Source organism: Cyprinodon tularosa, unplaced genomic scaffold, assembly GCF_016077235.1.
Source record: "Cyprinodon tularosa strain WSP-4 unplaced genomic scaffold, ASM1607723v1 ctg194, whole genome shotgun sequence".
Taxonomy (NCBI): domain Eukaryota; kingdom Metazoa; phylum Chordata; class Actinopteri; order Cyprinodontiformes; family Cyprinodontidae; genus Cyprinodon; species Cyprinodon tularosa.
This window is the reverse complement of record NW_024038699.1, coordinates 83,335-105,182: the sequence shown is the minus strand read 5'-3', so window position 1 is coordinate 105,182 and position 21,848 is coordinate 83,335. Positions and strand designations below refer to the sequence as shown.

Below are 21,848 nucleotides of genomic sequence, written 5' to 3'. Positions count from 1 at the left end.
CCTTGAGATCCTCCATGTTGCACACACGAAAACTTCTCAGCTCTCCAAAGAGTCACACAAGGGTTTTATTCCAGCTCATGTTATCTAACCTACAATTTAACATCTGGGCTCAGGAAAATTACTCTGAGTTTTTTTCATATCAGTTTTGGCTGCAAGGGCGGGTAAGTATCTTATTAACAGGTGCTGATGCAGTTATTTGTATAAAGTTATATTAATATGGTTTCTCATGAGATTCTTTGATTAAATTGAGAAAAAAATATTTGCAAAATGTATATATATATATATATATATATATATATATATATATATATATATATATATATATATATATATATATATATATATATATATATATATATATATATATATTTATACATACTTTATCCTAAAAAAAAGTGGAAAATATTCAGATTTGCAAGAAACACTGTCTCAGAATAAATAATATCATATCCCTGGATTAAAGTGGTAGTGAAATAATTTATGCATGACTTTAATGCTGCTCTTGGTGAAAGTGGGATTAAATGCATTAATTTTGCTGAGAAGTTCAGGGAAACTGCTAGAAAAGATTATATATTTTTTACTAGATAACGATGCTTGTCCTGAAGCTTTCAGATAAATACAAAATCCAGTAATATCTAGTTTTATAAAATTGACAGGTTACTGTTTTCATATATGGCTCAAGTTTATATAATCTTTGAAACCTACCTGGCATGTTACCCTCTGCTTTCCCACATTGGACCCATTTTCCTCCCTGGTACCTCCAGTGGTGCTGATCGGCCAGAACCACGTCAACATAGACATTATAGTGGGCCGATGGATCCAGAACACTGATGTTGAAGCTCAGGAAGGGGAACATCCTCCTTGATAAACACACATGGATATTAATCAGATTTTTTTTTATTGCATACATCATGTGGGGTCAAATAAAGCATTTAAGCTGCGCATATGTGATACTCTCAAATACTAATCTGCAAACATCAGATCTCCTTTTTCTACACTGGATAGCATCCTACTCCTCTGTCATAGCCTGAAATCAAGTATTAACTGGTTCTGGTTAAATTGTCAAGGTGGAGTGTTAATCTGGTAAAATTATAACCCTCAGAAAACTGAGAAATTTGGAAGTGTTTATAGATGTGGTTGTAATAAATATTTGTGTCGAACTGTTCAGTTTGTGTGCAGATCGGCTATACTTTGTTTTGCTTCCTCTTAAAAGATCTCTTTTTGTAACCCAGACTGACAGAGATCAATGAGGGTGTCCCATCAAAGGGGCGACAGCAGCACTGCTGTCATCTGTATCCAGATGTTTGTGGTTGAGAAGGAACTTTCATTTCCTATCTCCACTTTCCAATCCTGATTTCACTTTAAATTCTTGCTGAATTTTTATTTATTTTCTAAGTAAATATTTATATGCAGGTGAGAAACGTTTTCAATCCGACGTCTTCAACAGGGGGGTCTGTGACCCCTAGGGGGTCCACGGAGGTACTGCATGGGGGTGTTGTGAAAGTTTTGCTTGAATAGACTTTTTTTTAATATTCCCCCCTGCAATTGCTTCCATTAATTGAAAAGTCTTTAAATCCACATTAAAATAAATTCAGCACTGTAGTAAACAGATAAATGAAGGCAGAAGATGTCTTTCAGTCTCTGGGCACCGTTTCATTCACAACACCTGTCCCATCAATGAGGAATCAGAAATACTTGAATAATCCAAGGGTGAAATTACGTTCGTTAAATTACTTCATATGTAATAGAGTGACTATAGGACCAGTTTGATATAACACAATTTCAGACAATATATATATTTAGGGGTCCCCCCTCCATCTCGCCATCAGTTTGGGGGTCCTTGGCCTGGAAAACGTTGAAGATCCCTCGTTTAAATAATTGGTGAGTATGGGATGGAATTGCTTCCAGGTTAAATATTGGCCCCAAACTGACCTTGTAAGTTTGCTGCAAGATAGCTCTGGGCAGAAAGAGGAACCCATTTGGTTAAGGATATGAAACCATTTTTTCAATACCAACCAGTGAGTTATCTAGACCTACATAGGGTACAACGGACAATTATTGTGTTATTATGTAAAAAAGTATGTTTACTAACTATTTTACTTAACTGTCTATTTTTATTTAAATATTTCCATGAGAGCAGGAATACATATCACAATTATTAAAAATATGATGTAAATCGAGAAAATAACCCTGCCTAATTTAACTGGTGTACGTACAGATATATATATAAAAGAGCTATATGTGTATATATATTTTATCTCTTTTTATTCTTATTTTTTATCTTTATTATATTGTATAGTTGGATGTGTGTATATATCATGTAAAACTGTAACTAGAGCGTGTAACAAAAGTAATTTCCCTCTGGGATTATTAAAGTATTTCTGATTCTGGTGTCCTGAGGTACCAGCCTAACTATGTAATAATGAGTAAACTGTGTTGTTTGTTCTGTTAGAAGCAGTGGTGTTAAGTCATAGCAATATAATATATATTATAAAAAAATGCAATTGTTTAAACACTTTTTATCATCCCTATAATAGTTACAACATAAAATATTGTTATCAGCTTTTAAGTCCCCACTTCCCATCCATACATAGGCTACCCAGCTGACTTTGCCAATACTTTTAGGGCCGGATTTATCAAGATCCAATTTTGCGTGCAGTAATTTGCGCTCGCAAACTGGAATTTTGCGCGAGGGGCTGAACTATGGTTTGCGGGTGATTTAACAAGAGCGATTGCGTAACTGGTGGCAGGTGCAAAACTGTTGGAGACACCCTATTTAAATGATGGTTTTGCGCAAAGTAGTTTGTAGTTTGTGCAAACTAGTGCATCAAGAAATTTTAATCTTACAGTAACACCCCCACCCCCTCCAAAACCTTTATTCCCTAAGGTGGTATGTGGCTGAATTTCTACTTCACTGCAGTAAAAAAAAAAAAAAAAAAAAAAAAAAAAAAGTGGGAAGTCGGGGTTCTCCGATATGGCGTCAGGGGGGGCATTTAGAACGTCGGACAGCACTTCTGAAAAACGAGATTGGGAGATCCCAGATGCAAAAAAGTGCAATGTTTCAAGGAGTTTTGTGATATCTGGTATTGCGTGGGTCCTCCTTGTGGCTGGCTCCAAATCCATTCGGAGTTCCCCCAACAGCTCCAAAATGGCAATGCTGGATAAACGATATGTTTTGATGATCGTTTCCTCATTCATTCCAAAAACATTCACACGGAGTGAAAAAAATGCGTTCTCTGCGTCTCCTTGCTTCATTTCGATGTCTCCTTCTTGCGACAATGGGCCGGATTTATCAAAGGTTTGCGTGTATTAAAACGTGAGCTATTTCACTGCGCACGCTAAAAAATGTACAAACTGATCTATCAACAGCGTGCTAAAAGGATTTGGTCTTTAAAACGTGCTAAATAGCGTCTCTTATCCATTTAGTACTTTTTCTGCAATGAATATTCAATATAGGGCGTTTACACGCAAAAGTGCGTCTTGTGGGAGGAGAACATGTAAATATATTAATTTAGCACTCGCAAAGTGATTTATCAAACCTGAAAGCAATTTTGCTAACGGTATCTGACTCTATATTTAACACGTTTCAAAAGAAGGTGCAAATGGTCTGTATGCGTAATTGCGCACACATGGCAGCGGTTATTGCCGCAAGAAGGAGACATTGAAATGAAGCAAGGAGACGCAGAGAACGCATTTTTTCACTCCGTGTGAATATTTTTGGAATGAACGAGGAAACGATCATCAAAACATATCGTTTATCCAGCATTGCCATTTTGGAGCTGTTGGGGGAACTCCGAATGGATTTGGAGCCAGCCACAAGGAGTACCCACGCAATACCAGATATCACGAAACTCCTTGCAACGTTGCACTTTTTTGCATCTGGGTCATTCCAGCGTACGGTTGCAGCGAGAGCTGGGATCTCCCAATCTGTCCGACGTTCTAAATGCCATGTCGCCCTGACGCCCTACCGGAGAACCCCAACACCCTGCGCCTGTGGAGCAACATGCCAATGCAGTCATCTTATCCACAGTCACTTCTTGTGAGCCATTTGTTATGTGCATTTTTCTACAGGCCGATACAAAACACCTGTTTTTTTTTTTTGTTTGTTTGTTTTTTTCTTACTGCGGTGAAGTAGAAATTCAGCCACATACCACCTTAGGGAATAAAGGTTGCCAAAGTTTATATATATATATATATATATATATATATATATATATATATATATATATATATATATATATTTCTTTTTTTTTGGAGGGGGTGGTGTCACTGTAAGATTAAAATTTCTTAATGCACTAGTTTGCACAAACTACAAACTACTTTGCCGCAAACCACAAAACGCGCAAAACCATCATTTAAATAGGGCGTCTCCAACAGTTTTGCACCTGCCACCAGTTACGCAATCGCTCTTGTTAAATCACCCGCAAACCATGGTTCAGCCCCTCGCGCAAAATTCCACTTTGCGAGCGCAAATTACTGCACGCAAAATTGGATCTTGATAAATCCGGCCCAATAACCGCTGCCATGTGTGCGCAATTACGTATATAGACCATTTGCACCTTCTTTTGAAACGTGTTAAATATAGTCAGATACCGTTAGCAAAATTGCTTTCAGGTTTGATAAATCACTTTGCGAGTGCTAAATTAATATATTTACATGTTCTCCTCCCACAAGACGCACTTTTGCGTGTAAACGCCCCATATTGCATATTCATTGCAGAAAAAGTACTAAATGGATAAGAGGCGCTATTTAGCACGTTTAAAAGATCAAATCCTTTTAGCACGCTGTTGATAGATCAGTTTGTAAATTTTTTAGCGTGCGCAGTGAAATAGCTCACGTTTTTATACACGCAAACCTTTGATAGATCCGGCCCTTAGTGTATTCTACCAGTCAAAGAAACTAACTCTATTATGAACCGATCCAGTTTGTACCCATTCAGTCTGATCACCATTTACATGAAGCTTAAATTCATACATTGCCTGGGTTCTTCCACCAGTGGTTCTGATTCCAGTTGGAAGTTATAGGTCAGGATAGATTTTAACCCTTGATTAAACCAATTAATCCCTCTGGGTGGATTGAATTCCTTAAAAAGTAATAACAGCATCATAACTTTCTAAAAGTATTGGAGAACTTCAAATCATTAAATGACTAGCATGCCCTTTATATAGTAACATCAAACTATAGATTAATTAACTGTCATAAAAGCTAATTTATTATAAATACTAAATCCTTATCCTGAGTTTGTTTTCTCAACAAAAAAAGAAAAATAAAAACATATATTTTTAACTTCATTTTAAAAGTGTAAATTAAATTAAACAGTTAAATACAAATTAGTTTTTCACAAAAGGCTAATTAAGTTCATTTTTTCTCACTATGATGCCTTTTAACATTAGTCCGTTTTGTACTGATTTAGTAGATAATTTATTTAAATCTTAAATCTTAAATAACATTGTTGTAAAAAAAAAAATTAGGGTTATTTTCTTTGAAACAAGATTTTTTTTATATATATAAAAATATGATTTGATCAACAGTATTAAATTTCTCCTTTGGTTAAACATAAAACTAACCAAAATTATTTGCATAACCGAGGAGGAAGTTTAATGCCTATCAGAAAATAGTCTCTATATTACGAGGGATTATTTTTTTTACTATGTCCTGATTGGACATTGGTTTACCCCGAGTCGTTCTGTTTTCTCAGAATCAGAGTGTCAGTGAGTAGGAAGGGGTGGGGGGGGTTAAAAGAGGCTGAGACTGTGGGTAAATATTTCATGTTAGTGTTAATAAAAGATGCCCCAGAAGATCCTCTTGATTGCCAGGGCTTTACACGTTGAACTTATTTTGACCACCACTGATTTCACTGAGACAAGGTAACTGGGAGGTCAGGGCGTCCCCGGGTTCACTGTCAGGGAAAAGCTGCGTTACTCCAAATCAGGATGACACACAGCTGTGACTACTAACACCCTGTTGCAGATGGGGCCTGCTGAGCACCTGAAATGCATGCCGTGTTAACACAGAAGCTATAATGGTAGCTTTCCTCTGTAGCAGATATGAAATATTATAAAGCACAGCCAACGATAAAGACAACCACATGACTCAATCTGTTCTGATTACCATCTTTATCAAGTTGCTGTGACCGTTTTTGACCTACAGATATCTATTATCTTCCACTAACTCAACATGCCAGTTGATTCAGATGGAACACTTCATTTGAAAGAGGTGGTGCTTTGTTTTAAAGTATGATAATGATCATAAGTAGGGGTATAAATCACACAGATTCGATGTGGTATCAATTTCTTGATCCAACGATTCGATTATTTTCGATACTCCAGAATCCACCATGTCTGTCTTGCCTACTGTTTACGCGAGTGTTTTTGTGCAATTGGAAAGAGGGTAGTGGCTAAAAGAAGCGAGGCAGGGGGCCAAAATAGGTTTAGCGCCACCGCAGCACGGGAGTCAGAATTACATCCAGGAGCAAATGGATAAAAATAGACCGGAGGAATAACAAAACATAAATCAATACTCTTGCAGACGTGTCAATGCATCGGATCGTCGGCTGTTGGATCGATGCATCGATACAAAACGATTATTACTTTAAACCCTAATCATAAGCTACAAAATAGCTAAAGCAGTTTTAAAAATAGGAAAGATATTTGGTCTTTTTTTTAGCCCCTTCAGACGTACATTTACATTTCTGATTTTATAATGTTCTTATATTATTTGAACCACAAAAAAATAACATTTCACTTAGTAAAAGGTTTTAAAACCATTTTTTTCTCAGTATATAACCACTGCTAGCAATTATGCAAGATTATCAGCTAATAAACACTTTATCTTGTCTGCTATATTTAGTAGTATTAGACAGAAGTTTAAATATCCATAAAATCACCTTTTTTTAAAAGAAAATATGAGTTCAGAGGTATTACCCTCAATGTTGTGTACTATATGGGTAAAACTTCTGTATTTTCTTGTTAATTCCCATTTATAGACAAAGATAATTCAAGCACACATACATAGAGAAAAACACACATGGATTAGAGGTATTTGAGGACACTACATTAATGGTAACATAGAAATTCAGTATGTCCAGTTTAAGAATAGGGTAAAGGGTTAAGATAATGAAGGACTGAATATTAGCAAAAATAATGAGGACGCAATTAGATAAAGCAAGTATCCAATTAATATACAGCAATAGCAGCTTTAATATGTAAAATATGTTCTAAAAAAAGAAGGAGATAAAAAAAACAATGTTTTCTCTCACCAAATTAGTCTCAATTTATAAACTGGGTCTAATGTTTGACATTTGAGCTTATTGTTTCACTCTCCATTACATATTTTAGGGCTTTATAGATTTGCAGGGAGTCAGAGAAAATTCCCTCTGCATTTAATTCCCCCTGATATGGCGGGGAAGTCTTCTACCTTCTTGGCTTTCTGACATTTCACTTATCTATACAAATATAGAAGGTAGGTGTGTTTTGGGGATTGAACTGCTTAGTCATTGTAGAACGGCAACCAGTGTAGATAGACACATAAAACATCACTCTTGTATCTTGTCTAAAAATACTTTGTTGTGGTTGGAAAAAACTACTGTAGATAAGATCTATTGTGAACATGATTATTTACAGTAAAACACATTGCTCTTATGATAACAACTATGGTTCAGCACAGATAATCTATGAAAATAATTTCCTTTCGACAAGTGATGGAGATTTATCTCATAATCTTAATTTTGTGGTGGTAAAGTACAGAGGTTGTAAAACGATATGGAAAATCAAAATTTCCTGTCCCTGATAGAGAGTTTTTAAAAATATAATGGATATATCCTCACAGAGGAAAAAATTTGTGAACCGCATAAGTCATACTGATAAAACTGACCATTTAGTTTAAATTCAAATTTTTAAACACAGATAAAATGTTGCATAATTGTTTGATTTTGCTTTTTTTTTTAAATGGGATAACTTTTCATTTTAAACCTTAAACTCTTCATTTCTATTCATTCAGTTTTCATTAATCCATTTAATGCATACAAAATTAGAATACCAAAAGCAATCTTTGTGTTTTTATTAACATAAATGGACATATACACATTGGATTTTTTATTTTGTTCAGAAATTAAGGCAATACAAATACTGAGTGAGTTTTCTCTGGGTGCTCCGGCTTCCTCCCACAGTACAAAAACATGACTGTTAGGTTAATTGGCTTCTGTAAATTCTCCCTAGGTGTGAGTGTGTGTGTGAATAGTTGTTTCTCCTGTTTGTCTCTGTGTTGCCCTGCGATGGACTAGCGCCCTGTTCATGGTGTACTCCACCTCTCGTCCGTAGACAGTTGGAGATAGGCACCAGCACCTCTCGCAACCCCAGCAGGGATAAAGCATGTCAGAAAATGGATGGATGGATCTTTTGCACCCTTTAAATTGTTCACATAACAGACAAGCAAACAACCTGAGTGCACAATTTAACATTTGGAAGGTTTACTCTGCAGTCAGACACTTTATTTGATATGGAAAAGACTTTTAAAAGGGTGTAAATGTTATGTTAAGATCAAAAAAGACTCTAGCAGCTTATGTGTCTAAAAGGGGGTTTAAAAGGTTTCAAAAGACTTTGTTACCAGTTATATTAAAAATAAAAAAGCTCACACATCGAAAACAGCTGCAAACATGTCTAGATCTGGCTGTGCAGACCTGTTTAGTGTAGATGGCAATTACCAATTCAACTACAGCTGACTGCTAGTATTTTACTGTGTTTTCCTGTATAATCACAAAGAGACCGACAAGTTCAACTTCAATGGGAGGTGTGCAGGGAGAAACCCTTTAGCTTTCTATGAATAGCATAAGGGCACAGAAATAAAGGCCAGGACTTTTGGAATAATGATCTGTGAACAGACGAGTCTAAACAAAATACTGCTTTCTGTTTCACAGCCGTAATGTGTAAAGATGGAAAAGTCAAGGTTAAAAACCTAAAGCTGTGCAGAACTATCATATTTTCCACCATGAATACTTATTTAGTGCTGCAGATGTGACCCATGTGAGACCATCTTTTAAGGGAAACACATACCTGAAGCATATCTTAATACCGCAACATACTGTAGTGTGACCTCAAATAGACCAGAAATTTTGCTAAAACCTGGCCAAGAATCTAAAAACGAAAATTTATTTGTTGAGTCAAAACCCAGCTCTTGATCTAATGCAGTGGAGCGACATGTAGAGCCGCCACAAAACATCGGGCAAACTAGGCAACTGGTTAGGGCTACAGAGGGAACCAGTGGACTGTAAGGTTATTTAATAAGAATTATGATAGTGGGTATGATACCGCTTACATTGGATTTCAATGAAAAGGCCTTTCCTAAAGGGGTTCCCCCATATCCCTTCGGAAGTAGCTAATGCAACAACCAGCATCTGAAACACTAAAGGCAATGCAAAATAACATGAGATGAAAAACAAAATCGAGAGAATGGTTAGTCAACTTTTCTCAGCTGTTAGTCTAAACGTCCCGTGACTTTATAAAACCTTAATGAATTTTGAGCTCATACACTCATCGTGCTAAAAGCATCAAAAAAACCTTTTAACCAATGTCAGAAGATGCATGCTAGCACTGCCCTTTTTTTACTGATATTTTACGCTAGTTATTTCACACACTTTTTGTCTTGTTCACAGAACTTTTGGCACAAAATAAATATTGAACAATTTATTTGTAAAATTGAGCTAAGCAATCTGAGGTTTTTTATTTATTTGTATATATTAATTGGCACTGTTTTAGATGTACCGGTACCAGAATTAACTACCATATCCATCCATTTTCTGGCACGGTTCATCCCTGCTGGGGCACCAGGGTTGCTAGTGGCAGGATACACCCTGAACAGGTTGCCAGTCTATTGCAGGGAAACACAGAGACAAACAGCACAAACAACCATTCACACACACCTAAGGAGAATTTAGAGAAGCCAATTAAGGTCACAGTCACATTTTTGGACAGCAGGAGGAAGCCGGAGTACCCCAAGAGATACCATGCATGCAGAGGGAGAAAATGCAAACTCCATGCAGAAAGACCCTGGGCCAGGAATTGAACTGGGAACCTTCTTGCTAACAATATAAACAAATTTCCCTCAGTTATTGCTGGACTTTATTTGGATATTGTTTATATATAGAGACCATATTTTAATGTGAACTTCTAAAATGCAAAATTAACAAAATATAGATGATAAAAATATTCCTATTTCTATACTTTCAACAGGATCCGTGGTTGCTGCTTCAAATTTAGAGCTGTAAATGATGCATAATATTAACTAATGAATGTTGTTTCCAAAATGGCTCTGGCTTCGGTTTAACGTGTGCATAATTCAGTGTGGGACTAATATTATTGATCCTATAACTCAGGGTTCCTATAGTGTCAAGAAAAGTCTTTGACTGTGAACCCAATAAACCACTCAAACATCTGACAGCTCTAATAACAGTTGGGTGAAGGTTCCTCAAACCGATGATAGAAACTGGTAGGTGGCTTTTTTTTTCATTATCATGGCTTATAAAAAGGGGTATTTTCACATAACCGCACACAGAAAACCATATTTCCGTGTGGTAAAGTGTCTCCAAAAAAGTCCCATTTTTGTTTTTTTGTTAAAAAACAAAGCTTCTGCAAGTAAAAAAAAAAAATTCAGTTCAACATTTGAGGCTTAACGAGACAATATGAATTGGAGCGTTAATTGTATCTAAACAGTTTAATTATCGGTTAAAATGTAGATGCAAAACAGAAGGAGAAGAGATGATAGATTTGATCTTTTACAGTTTTTCTAATGTGGATCGGCAAACAAAGAAACTGAGCTTTTCTTCTTTAAAATAACTGGGTGAAGAAGCTCTGCTGTTTAATATTTCCAACTGGTGCAGCTTTGCATCTGAGCAACCACAGCTGACAGAGAACAAACTTGCTGTGGCCACAATCAGCAGAGGTGTGCTGTGTCACATATTACAGCTCAACCTTTCTACATGATTGAGTGGAAATGAAAACATTACCACATGGAAACACAAATTTAATACAGAAAAAAATTCCCCTTGTGACCACTAGAGGGCTAGCCCATCAGTAATACTGTAAGAATATATGTCATTTCTAAAAAGCTGTTATGAGTTTTCTCATTTATTTATCACAGTGATGTATAGAACAATCAGACTGATCTCATTATAGAAGACAGTCAAGCTTGATGGGAGGGAGGACAGGTCTAGATGAAAAGCAAAATTCACCATCTAAAACAACTGGAGCTGAAAACTTTTCAAGATCAACGAGAAGGTAGCATTTCATCAATATTTTATGCCTCATTAGTTTTACATGGAAAAGCTGTTTACTTGATAACTAAACATGTGACGACAAGATGATACACAACACTGGCTTCTTAGCAAAACAATTTTAGAAATGTTTTAGGGACAATAAAATGTCTCCTTGTCTTTTTTTAGAAATAGAGAAAACAAATTTTTTTAAATATTTTACCAGTCCTTTTTATTATTTTATTTTGACTCTTTTGTGATCGAGTTTTAAAGGCCAAAAAGTATGACTCTGCACAACCGACCAGCAGCTCAAATCTGAAGCAAAAACATTAAGCATCACAAAAAGTTCTTACAAGATCTGATAAAAGCTTAATTTATGACTGCTTTTCAAGTAAAAATATTTCACTGCTGATAATGTTTGCATTGAAGTAAAGCTTGTAATGATGATGATGGGGAATTTCTGAATCGTCCATTTTTTGAGCAGCTGTTCGCTGGACTCCTTCTTTTTCCGAATCTAGATCATCCTGACCTTTTAAAAATACTTATTTAATTTCACAAGTGATTTTCTAAAATAAATGTCTATACGAATATTCCACTTCTGTTTGTGTTTTTTATGGTTGTAACATGGAGTCAATATAGACACTGAATACTCTTTCAGTATTTGCAGTCGTGCAAATTTATTTTTGCTTGGCCTTGTCATTTCTAAATGTTTACATTTTCCTCAAATAAATTTAATTATCAGAGCAAATAAAAAGTGTTGCTTTGAGATGATATATTGCATATATAAAGCAGTAGCCTGAGAAATAGACTCATATAATTATCTATTAAGTTAAATAGACAATATGAAGTAGACTAAAACAGCCACAAAAGCCTAAACATGAACAAAACCATGTAAAAAAAGATGGATGATGCAGTTGACTTTACTCTTAATCTCTTTAGTAATTTCACTGTATAAACATTACGCAACCACTTTTGGCATTTACTTAATCATATTTAGTTACTTTAACACAATTGTTTTATGTCCTACCCTGCTAACAGGAAACATTTGTGTTAAAGTAACTCAGTATGATTAAGGTATGGTTGCATTCTTTTTTTCAGTGTTCCTTTAGCGTACTTCGTGTTGTTAGATGGGTCCTATCTATGTGATTATTTAATTCTACCGGACAGACTATAACCAGGCTTAGATGCCGATGGTGTCGCAGAGCTCAGGGGTTGCTTTAGTTAATTTGTGGTTTAACAAAATGTTTAGAATACAAAATGTAAGAATACTAATGATTAAGCTAGCTTGGCAGCTTAATCATTTTTGAAAAATTATTTTTTTTTAATCTGCTGAGGTTATATTTCTCTGATGCAGAAATCTGCTTGACATGCCGAAATACTCAACTGTGACCAGGAAAGCAAAAAAAAAAACTCCCAGAAGAAATCCATAAGGAGATATACACTTTACAGGACTGCAAATCTGCTTTGCTGTCGTTTACTGGTAAAACAAAACCGTACCCTGACTGGTCCCAGTTGGGTTTTTCCAACAACATAACAAATCCAGTTTAACGATGTTCAATCATATGAAACATAATCATTCCAACAGCTCTTTTCTGGCTTGCAGAGAACAGGTGAAGCAGCTCTTCTTCCACTGCAGCATTTAATACAAGTGAAAACAGAAACCTATATGAATGGCTCATCCAACCTACACAGTGTGAAAGTAATCTAGAAAGTGTATGAACAGTTATCGTTCTTGCTCCACTGAAATTGTCAATTTACTTATACTGAGCCTTTTATAGGAAATCAGAACTTGCGACAGGGGGAAACCGTAGAAAACACAACACAGAGGGGTTTTTGCATACGCAGGTGGCACTTTGGGTTTATGTACAGGGTACTTTAGGCAAGCTAGAAAGAATAGTGCTAGCAGGAGCTATTTTCAGAGATGTGGTAAAAGAACTGTTATTGGTCTGGTTTCTGATGGTGTCATTAGTTGGAAGGAAAACTATTTTTTCCTTATGTAGTAAGCATGTAGCTCACCCTGCCTCAGCAGAAGCGTGTACCTACAGTATGCAGTTAATAAATACTCAACATTACCACAAAATGTTTGGTATCTCTGCAGAAAGACTCATAACTGTAGAATGTATCCAGACAAAATACAGCAGAGACAGAAAAGTGTAGTGAACCAGCCAGTAATACAGAGACACTGACATTTAAGAAATCAAAATAAACTGAGTGGATGCTGGAGAAAGAGGAAGGGGAGGACGTCTGACAGAAAGGAGGGGAAACCGCAGGGGGAAGTGGAGGTTAGAGAGTGAGAGAGGGAGGGAAAAGGAAAGAGTAGATGGAGGGCTATATCCTGAGGATGGGAGAGAGAAGCTTTAGAGGAGAAGAGGAACCGGCTATTCACCGGGGAGAGGACTTTTCCACATGAGCGCATCTGCTGATGCATCCGGACAGGAGCTCAGGTCCGGTTTTTGTCACTGTGCGTGCGCTTGATCATCTGTGACGAAAACATGCCAGTCTACAGCTGCTGCCGGACACAATCACTCTTTTTACATGTAGACAACCTTCTGCTTCTGTATTGACTGATTCTGGACGAGAGGTGAAGCAAGTCCAGTTGCCTTCATTTAACACCTGGATAAACTGTGACCACAATGACCGAGGATGAGTCCCCGCAGTATCGAAGTGCAAAAACACCAGTTTTAACCACTAATTGACACCTATGAATCATCATGATCAGGAATATTTCCCTCATATTTATTATGCAAATCCTTCATTTCCTTCCACTTGTGCTGACCGATGGCATTGGTGTCTTTGAACGCAAACTCAAACTGCTTAATGAACGGGCAAAAATATCTGACAAAGAATGTAAGGGAAGAGTGGTGCTGAAATACGGTAAGGCGTGTTTGTTTAAGTGATCCAGACTTGACTTTTCTTTGCCCCAGCTTCAGCTTAGAGAGGATGGGTTGAGTTTTTTGGGCACAATTTTTACTTTGGTACATTGCTTCACAAAAGTTTTCATACCCCTCAAACTTTTCACGATATATTTCTTTCACAAACTCAAACTTTGGAGTATTTCATTTGGACTTCTTGTTTAAAACCAATGCGAAGTGATGCATACTTGTGAAAAAAAAAGAGATGATGTAGCCCTATTTACATTATTTAATTAAATACTTATTAATTAAGTATTTAACTAAACATATTTTACCACAGTTGCAGCTATAAGTCTTTTGTTGTTCATCTCTAATAGATTTTTGGATCTAAAAATTCAAATATTGATTATTTCTCTTTGCATAATAGTCAGACTGAATGGAGATTATCTGTGAACATATTTTTTTTTAAGTTTTGTCAAAAAAAATGGTTGTTACACTGACATATTCCCTTTGTTGCATAATTCAATTACTAAAGACGTAAACAGCATCTGGAATTAAGGAGGCCAGGCAGACAAAAATACAAAACAGAAAACAATCGCACACTAAAAAAACCCAAAAACAAAACAAAAAAACAAAACATTAAAACTTTAAAAAAAGGATAAACTGTACTAAATACAAAATATACTAAATTCGGCATTAATATTCACCTATTTAAAGCCATTGTTTGGTAGTAAAGACCTTGCAACCATTAGCTCTCATGCCTGTCTAAAGGCGCTATTTTCACACAAAAAACAACAACAAATAAACAAACAAACAAACAAACAAACAAAAAACAATAAATATTACTTATTTTAAAGAGCAAATTCCAAATTGGCTAAAAGAAACACTGATTGGTAAAATATCCAGTTACCTGCTGCACTGTATTCGATAGAAGAAACTAAAATATTTCTGTTTTTGGGTCAAAATCTGATAGTTTACATTAAATGCTGCAAATTGCAACATGTTGTAACATTGTTTTTTCAAGCTAATGAAAAATGGAGTAGATTTGACTTTGTTAGAGACAAATTTAGGCATTTGTGGATGGCAGAGAGACAGCTACTGCTCAACTCAACTTTTACCACAACTGATGACTTAAAAGCAGTGGAGCTTTAGGTGCACTCATGAAACCTTTTACCTCTCAAAGGTGAGATCTAACATTTAATTTAAAACAGGCTTTAGATAACGCAATTTTTAGTAAACCTTTGCAATTTTATTGACCTTACTGACACCAAATATAGAACCTCTCCCTGCTGTGTTAAAGAGCGGTGCTGAGGATAGTATTAATAGGACTGCGGCTCATGCTGTGGTGTACTTGAACGCCCATCTAATAGAGGAGTTTATTTGCACGAAAGGAGGAAGTGCTCAGCTCGCCTGTGTGAAAATATTGGCACTAGATGTTTCTGCGAAAAGGCTGCAAAGGCACCCATAGACAGCTGAACAGGAAATGACTGGTCATACTGTCAAAACCTTGAAATAGTCCTGCTTCTGCTTTTTAAACAGCGAGTGAGAAGATGAATAAAAATTACTTCCAAACATTTCGCTTAATCAGGAGGCCTGCTTTACATAAAATCCATGTGATGCTATTTGAGAAGAAATGTCAAACGGCTGCAGATTGGCATCTCAACGGTTAAACTTTTCAACATCTTATGAACCAACATGTATTTGAGATGGACAAATAACTAGAAACTGAACCAATTATCAAGTATAGCGTGTTTCTTCTGGTAACAACACAACCTTGTGTTAATGTCCATTAGCCTCAGCTACTCACTTTAATACCTGCTGTTAAAGTATCCTTGGAAGCGCACCATATCAAAGGATTATTTCCTTTTGAAAAGCTACCAGACATCAAACCGATGCGTGTCAGAGTTTGGACTCAGCGGAGCAGAGAGAGCAGATGAGCATGATTCCTCCAAGTGTGAAAATCTACCTTATTTCCCTAAAAGATGTTTGCAAGGTGACATCTTAGTCAGTCTATTCTCTTTCCTGGAGCACGTTCAGATATTAGTGATCATTTCTTATTTAAAAGGCTAACAAAGAAAATAGTAGCCAGATAATTCAAACACAAAACAATATTTATTCTGTTTGTATCACAATCAAGTCTTTCAACTTCAGTCTCATTTATTCATTATAACTAGAATTTTTTAAGGACCCTTTTTTCTTTATACTGAAGGTTTTATAAGTGCTGGCATCTCACCTGTTTGAAGAATAATAATAGTTAACTCTTAAATGTTCCTTTAAGGACCTTTGTTAGACAATATAAGCATATTGGAGAAGTTTGAAAAGTAAAACAAAAAGAAATGCTGCAGTTTTAATAAAAAGTCCCCTTAAAATCATGCATGTGCTTTTTGGAACCCACTGCAAGGAAAACTTTTCTTTTTTGACTCATATCTGAATAAAAAAAAAACACCCCAGGTGTGGGATCATCAAACTGGCCCAAGCAAAGATCGATGGAGAGGAAAATTCACTTTCTTGTTTCAGTTTTAGTTGCATAATATCTTTCAAAACCAAACCAGAGTAAAATCCCATTCTCTAGAACAAAATCAAGCTGTTTGACTTTGAACGTTGAATGGCGCTGCCTCGACAGCCACCCAGCCTGCCTGAACTTTGCCACAGACACGGGAGCAGAAATGGCAGCCTCTCGTGCGGTGATCTGAATTTGGCTGGTGAGAAGCGCCAATGAACTCGCCCTCACTTTGCCACCAGGTCATGAAAACGCATCTATATTTCAAAGGCCAGGTGTGCTACATGAGTAAAGACTTCTGAGAGATCTTTGCACCCTGCATGTATCTGGCGAAGAAAGCAGGAAAAAAGAAAGAGAGAGAAGAAGAATCTCGTCTTTTACTTCCTGAACTTCAAAGGGGCCTCAGCTCCTCGGTGTGGCCATCTGAAGCTTCGCTGGTGTTTGACCGATCCCTTCACATTTCTCTCACCATTCCTCCTGCAGATGTTTTGATTAACATTGCAGACCCTCAGACTGCTCTCTGAAATCACAGCAAATGTACTTCTGGGGCCTGAACCCATGATAAAAATTTTACGAGAATTTTGCCTCTGATATTGAAGAAAAAAAAGAGGTTCTGTTTTTATTGCTGCTCTGCTCAACTTCCCTTCAATCGTTTTTGTTGCTTAAAAACTTATTTCTTGTTTGTTTGTGCGCATCAAGGAAGATGGGAAAAAAAAGGGATCAACCGAACAGTCATTATTAGGAATTGAAATTGTCGTAATGTGAGTTCTGTGGTTTTTTTGCACAACGTGAAATTGGCTTTTTTCTCATATGTGGATTGAAAACTCGCCCCACAAATAAAGTTTGTTAGAAATCCTTGAAGGGGTTAATATAAAACTATTTTTACCTCAAAAAAAAAAAAAAAAAACACTTTAATTACATGACCTGCTGGACTAAAAGCTACTGACCACAGTGAGTGTATCTGGAGAGGAAGCTGTCAAGGAGAATTAAAGTCAAAAGAAACACACACACATACACACACCTGAGTATAAATAACAATAAACAGGAAAGGAAAGCCACATCTTCACCTGAATGTTTTGCATGCATGCACAAAGGCACAACATATGCAGCCATGCAATAAAACCAGTCACCTCATTTATACAGAAATTAATTTACTTCTTTCCAAGAGTTACCTAAATCTCCACAGCCACGTGTTAAAGGTAGTGACAAAAATATGGCACTCAGTTATGGGGTAGTATTATCAAAAATATCTAAATGTTGTAATATCTAAAATCTAGATAAACAGACATCTATCCTGCAGCTAATTTGTAAAGCGGGAGAATAAAATACAACAGGTAGCCAAATCAAAGACATATTTGCTTTTAAATTCCTTAATCTGGTTAATGCACTTCCATTTCACCATTGAAACTATATTATGACTGTAATTAGACAAAAATATTCACTTTGGTGCAGCCTGACTGCAAATACTATAAAATATGTCAAAATATGATATATTGTGACATGTTTACCAGTGATCCAAATACATCAAACTATACCTTCTAGTGGTTTTTGAATCTTAATTATTGTGGAAATATGTTTTAATTCTAAGCATGCTATGCAATTTTCTGTGCTTTTCAACCCCCTTAACAGCTAAAACCTGTTCACTCCTTAAGCCTGGTGGACTCAATAACAGGTACAATTATTGCTTATTTCCAATTCCCTCTCTGATCCTCTTTCTTAGCCTTTAACCTTCCATTTATAAGTGGTAGGTCATCTCAATCAGTCTTTTGGAGTTGTGGGTCTGCAAAGGGAAAAGCCTTTGACCTCTTAGATAACCTGGGATAAGGAGCAAATATGCTCTCACAACACATTTTCAATGTTATTACAACCAATGAATAGTTATAAAAATAACATAAAAATACTTTTTATTGAATCTGTTTCGTATTCATGTGAACTTCAATTGTTAAAACGCTTTAAGAAGAGAATGTGGATCCAAAGTAAACTTTTCCAGCAAAAGGCAAAAATACATTAGAAATATATATATATATATATATATATATATATATATATATATATATATATATATATATATATATATATATATATATATATATATATATATATATATATATATATATATATATATATGTGTGTGTGTGTATATTGACTATGATAGCCTTGCTGTTGTATTCTTACTATTCACTGCAGATTATATAATGGATGAGTTTTTTTCTTTTTTTCTCCCATTTCTTAGTGGGATATTTTAACCACTACCTGTATTAAGTCCTAATGGGTAAAACAGGAGTAAGGCGAAGTTATTCCATGTTCAGTTTCGGTGTGAAGTACTGGAACACTAGAAACTAAGCAGCATTACTTCTGCAAGAGTTTCTAACTCCTCGTTTCTAAGCGCAACCACTGAAAAAACTCTGTTTTTATAGATATGCATCCCTTAGCTGGATTCTAAGCAGAAAGGACTGGAACGCCCTACATCTCATGTAAAGTTTGGGGGTCAAACAATGGTTTCAGCTCATGTTTTGATTTCTTTTTTTGTTGCAAATTGACTCTCATACCTTTAAATAAGCTTCTGTTGACTTCAAAGAAGAGTCTGAACTGTGCTCCACTTCTTCAGCTCTATATAGTCAACCAGAGAGCACAGGCACGAGCAAAGAAGGTCAAAGTGGAGTTTTCTACAAGAAGAGCTGCAGCACCTTAAATCTTTCTGTTGACAAAAAATCTTATTTTGGCTTGATTACATTTATTTATAATAAACAATGCTTGTGCAGAGGAGCTGAGGATACCACTGCATTAATTGGTGATATGGATTTATTCTTTTTTTTTCTGCACAGATGTGAACCATGAGAAACAGTTGGCCTCATACCGTCTGTCAAACACAAGTGTCGCGCATTAGAGAATTAATCCCCATCGACGTGGCTGCATCTTAATGCTCGGTGACCTGCAGAGAAGCCCGCCAGCGTCTTTCTTTCTCACTCTGCGCTTTTCCCCCTACACACTGGCTGCTCCTGCAATATTTATACATTTTTTTCGTGTGTTTATTTTCATTTGACATCAATATTTACATTTGCACTGACTCACCACTGTAAGAGCAGTTTTATTATTTTTAAACTTTGCATTTTTCTCTGCATGCAATCTGATTTTAAAAGATGGTTAAACTTGAGAGGAAAAAGTAACATCAGTCTTTGCAAAACCAATATAGCTCAGTTCAGAGATTGTGCCCATTTTGAAAATGTAGGTGTTGCATTAATGTTAATTTAATTCATTATAATTAAAAACGTAAATACAATATAATAATAAAATATTATGCAATAAAGTTTATTTTAGCAATGCAAGACTGGTAATTGTAAGCGATCATAATCAGAAAACCAAAATTGGAAAAAGAAAAATAAGTTTTCAAAGGTCCTGATGCCTGAGTTGTGATAATATAAAAGTTTGCACAGATCCAAACTCTCAGAAATCGTCTGATTTCTTTGCATAAACTTTTATTTGTCGTCCTACCTGCCCTGTTTGGTGATTATCATCTCGGTCTGGAACTTGTGAAACTTGGCCCACAGCGGGTAGTTATTGAGCAGGACCTGGGTCTTCCCGCACACCTGCAGCCCAGGTAAAGGGTAGAGAGGCCGCTGGTAGCCGTGCTGGAAGCTCGCTGGGTAGTTTTCTGCAGAGGAGGGGTACACTGGCTCTTTACCTCCAGCGGGGAACCCCTCTCCCGCCGCGGGGACGTATCCCTGCACGGTGCCGCTCCTCGGCGGAGAGCGCATGCCGCCGTAGGGACATCCGCTCAAGGTCTGCGCGTAAAACCTGCCGGGCTGAGTCCCGTACCCCCCCACAGTCTGCTCCGGGTGGTAGGGCAGGGTCAGAGGGTCCTGGCCGCTCTGAACAGAGTCCGAATAGTAGAATCGGGCGTCCTGGATGCCCATCTTCAAATCGGCTAGATCCTTGCCGCCGCGGTGGAGGTGGGTGCTGATGTCGAGGCTTTTTCCGAGAGTTTGCGCTTCAGTCCCATTCAACATGCTGAGGTAGAGGCTGCCACCTATGCCGCCCATTTGCAGCGTCGCTCGCGGACTGTGTCAAAAGTCATAAGCTTAACCCAGACTTCCAGTTTTAAAAAAAAAAAGGAAAAGAAAAGTAAGCAGAAAAACAGAGGAGTCTGAGCTATTTTATCCTGACTTAGGAGAGAAAGCGCTTTGACATGCGGCACATTTAAACTCAGAGGTGACAAAACATCTCCAACACGCTCCGTTCACACCCAACTTTGCCTTTTTTTTACTACTACACAAGTGGGTGAATGTCTTTTATTTGACTCTAACAGTGACTCAAACACACGCTCCACTTTTTAACCTGTGACATATATTAAGTGGTCATATTTTGGAGGAGTGTCAGGAGCGCGCAGAGAGGACGCGATAGGCTCCAGATATGAAAGAGCCACCCCCCCTCTTCATAACACGCACACTCTGCTGGACTCCAACATCTCACAGGAAACTCTATTTAATTAATATAAATACTGCAGCAGGGATTGAAAAGCTCCAGCAGAATCAGTCAAATTAACGAATTATATATATATATTTTTTTTGTTCAGAAACTTATTAACAAGTGAATCCATCTGTTGCGCTTAAAAAAAAAATATTTTCTAATAGCTTCGTCTTTATTTTAGCAGAATGTTGTCTCCTGTCAATTCGTTTAAAACTGGTATTTATTGTAATCTGACTGAATGTCTGAATTAGACAAAACAGCAATCGCCCACTCTCTTTCAGTTGCTTTTTTCTTCATTTTTGTGGCCGTGTTTCCCTCCTTTTTAACTCACCCTCGCCATAAAACACTTTCAAAGCACCAGAAAAATAATTACCATTTTTTAAAACTATTTCTTCTAATCATATTTTTACTTGCAATTTAAAAAAAATGATTACAGATTTGTGATGACATTTCTTATTCTATGTAATGGACAAAATAATCAATTTTCAACAAAATATGAAAGAAAATAATTGCTATTCAAATTATCACAAATTTTTGCTTTATTTTACAGATCATTAATTTTTTTTTTAAACATTAAACTAATCAATAAAATGTTACTAAATACTACTCTGATGTATGTAAAAAAAAAAAAAAAAAAAAAAAAAAAAAAAAAAAAAAAACAAGACAAAGCTCTCATATTTTAAAAATCTTAGCTTTAGAAAACTCATTGTCACTTTCATACATTTTTAATTCATTTCCTATAGATGCATTTTAGTTTGTGGACAAATATATTTGTCATCAGAGC

General features: G+C 36.4%; 1 protein-coding gene across 1 annotated transcript in view; it reads right to left on the bottom strand.

The window, feature by feature from the left end:
• The window catches only part of tbx21 (T-box transcription factor 21), a 28,402-nt gene extending 7,475 nt beyond the window's left edge, over positions 1-20,927 (bottom strand). The window contains exons 1-2 of the mRNA XM_038283424.1: positions 20,090-20,927; positions 706-860 (exon numbers count right to left, since the gene is read on the bottom strand). Of these exons, the coding sequence (XP_038139352.1) occupies positions 706-860; positions 20,090-20,637 (703 nt within the window). The 5' untranslated portion in view covers positions 20,638-20,927. The remainder of the gene's footprint in view (positions 1-705; positions 861-20,089) is intronic.
• Positions 20,928-21,848: the final 921 nt, after the last annotated feature.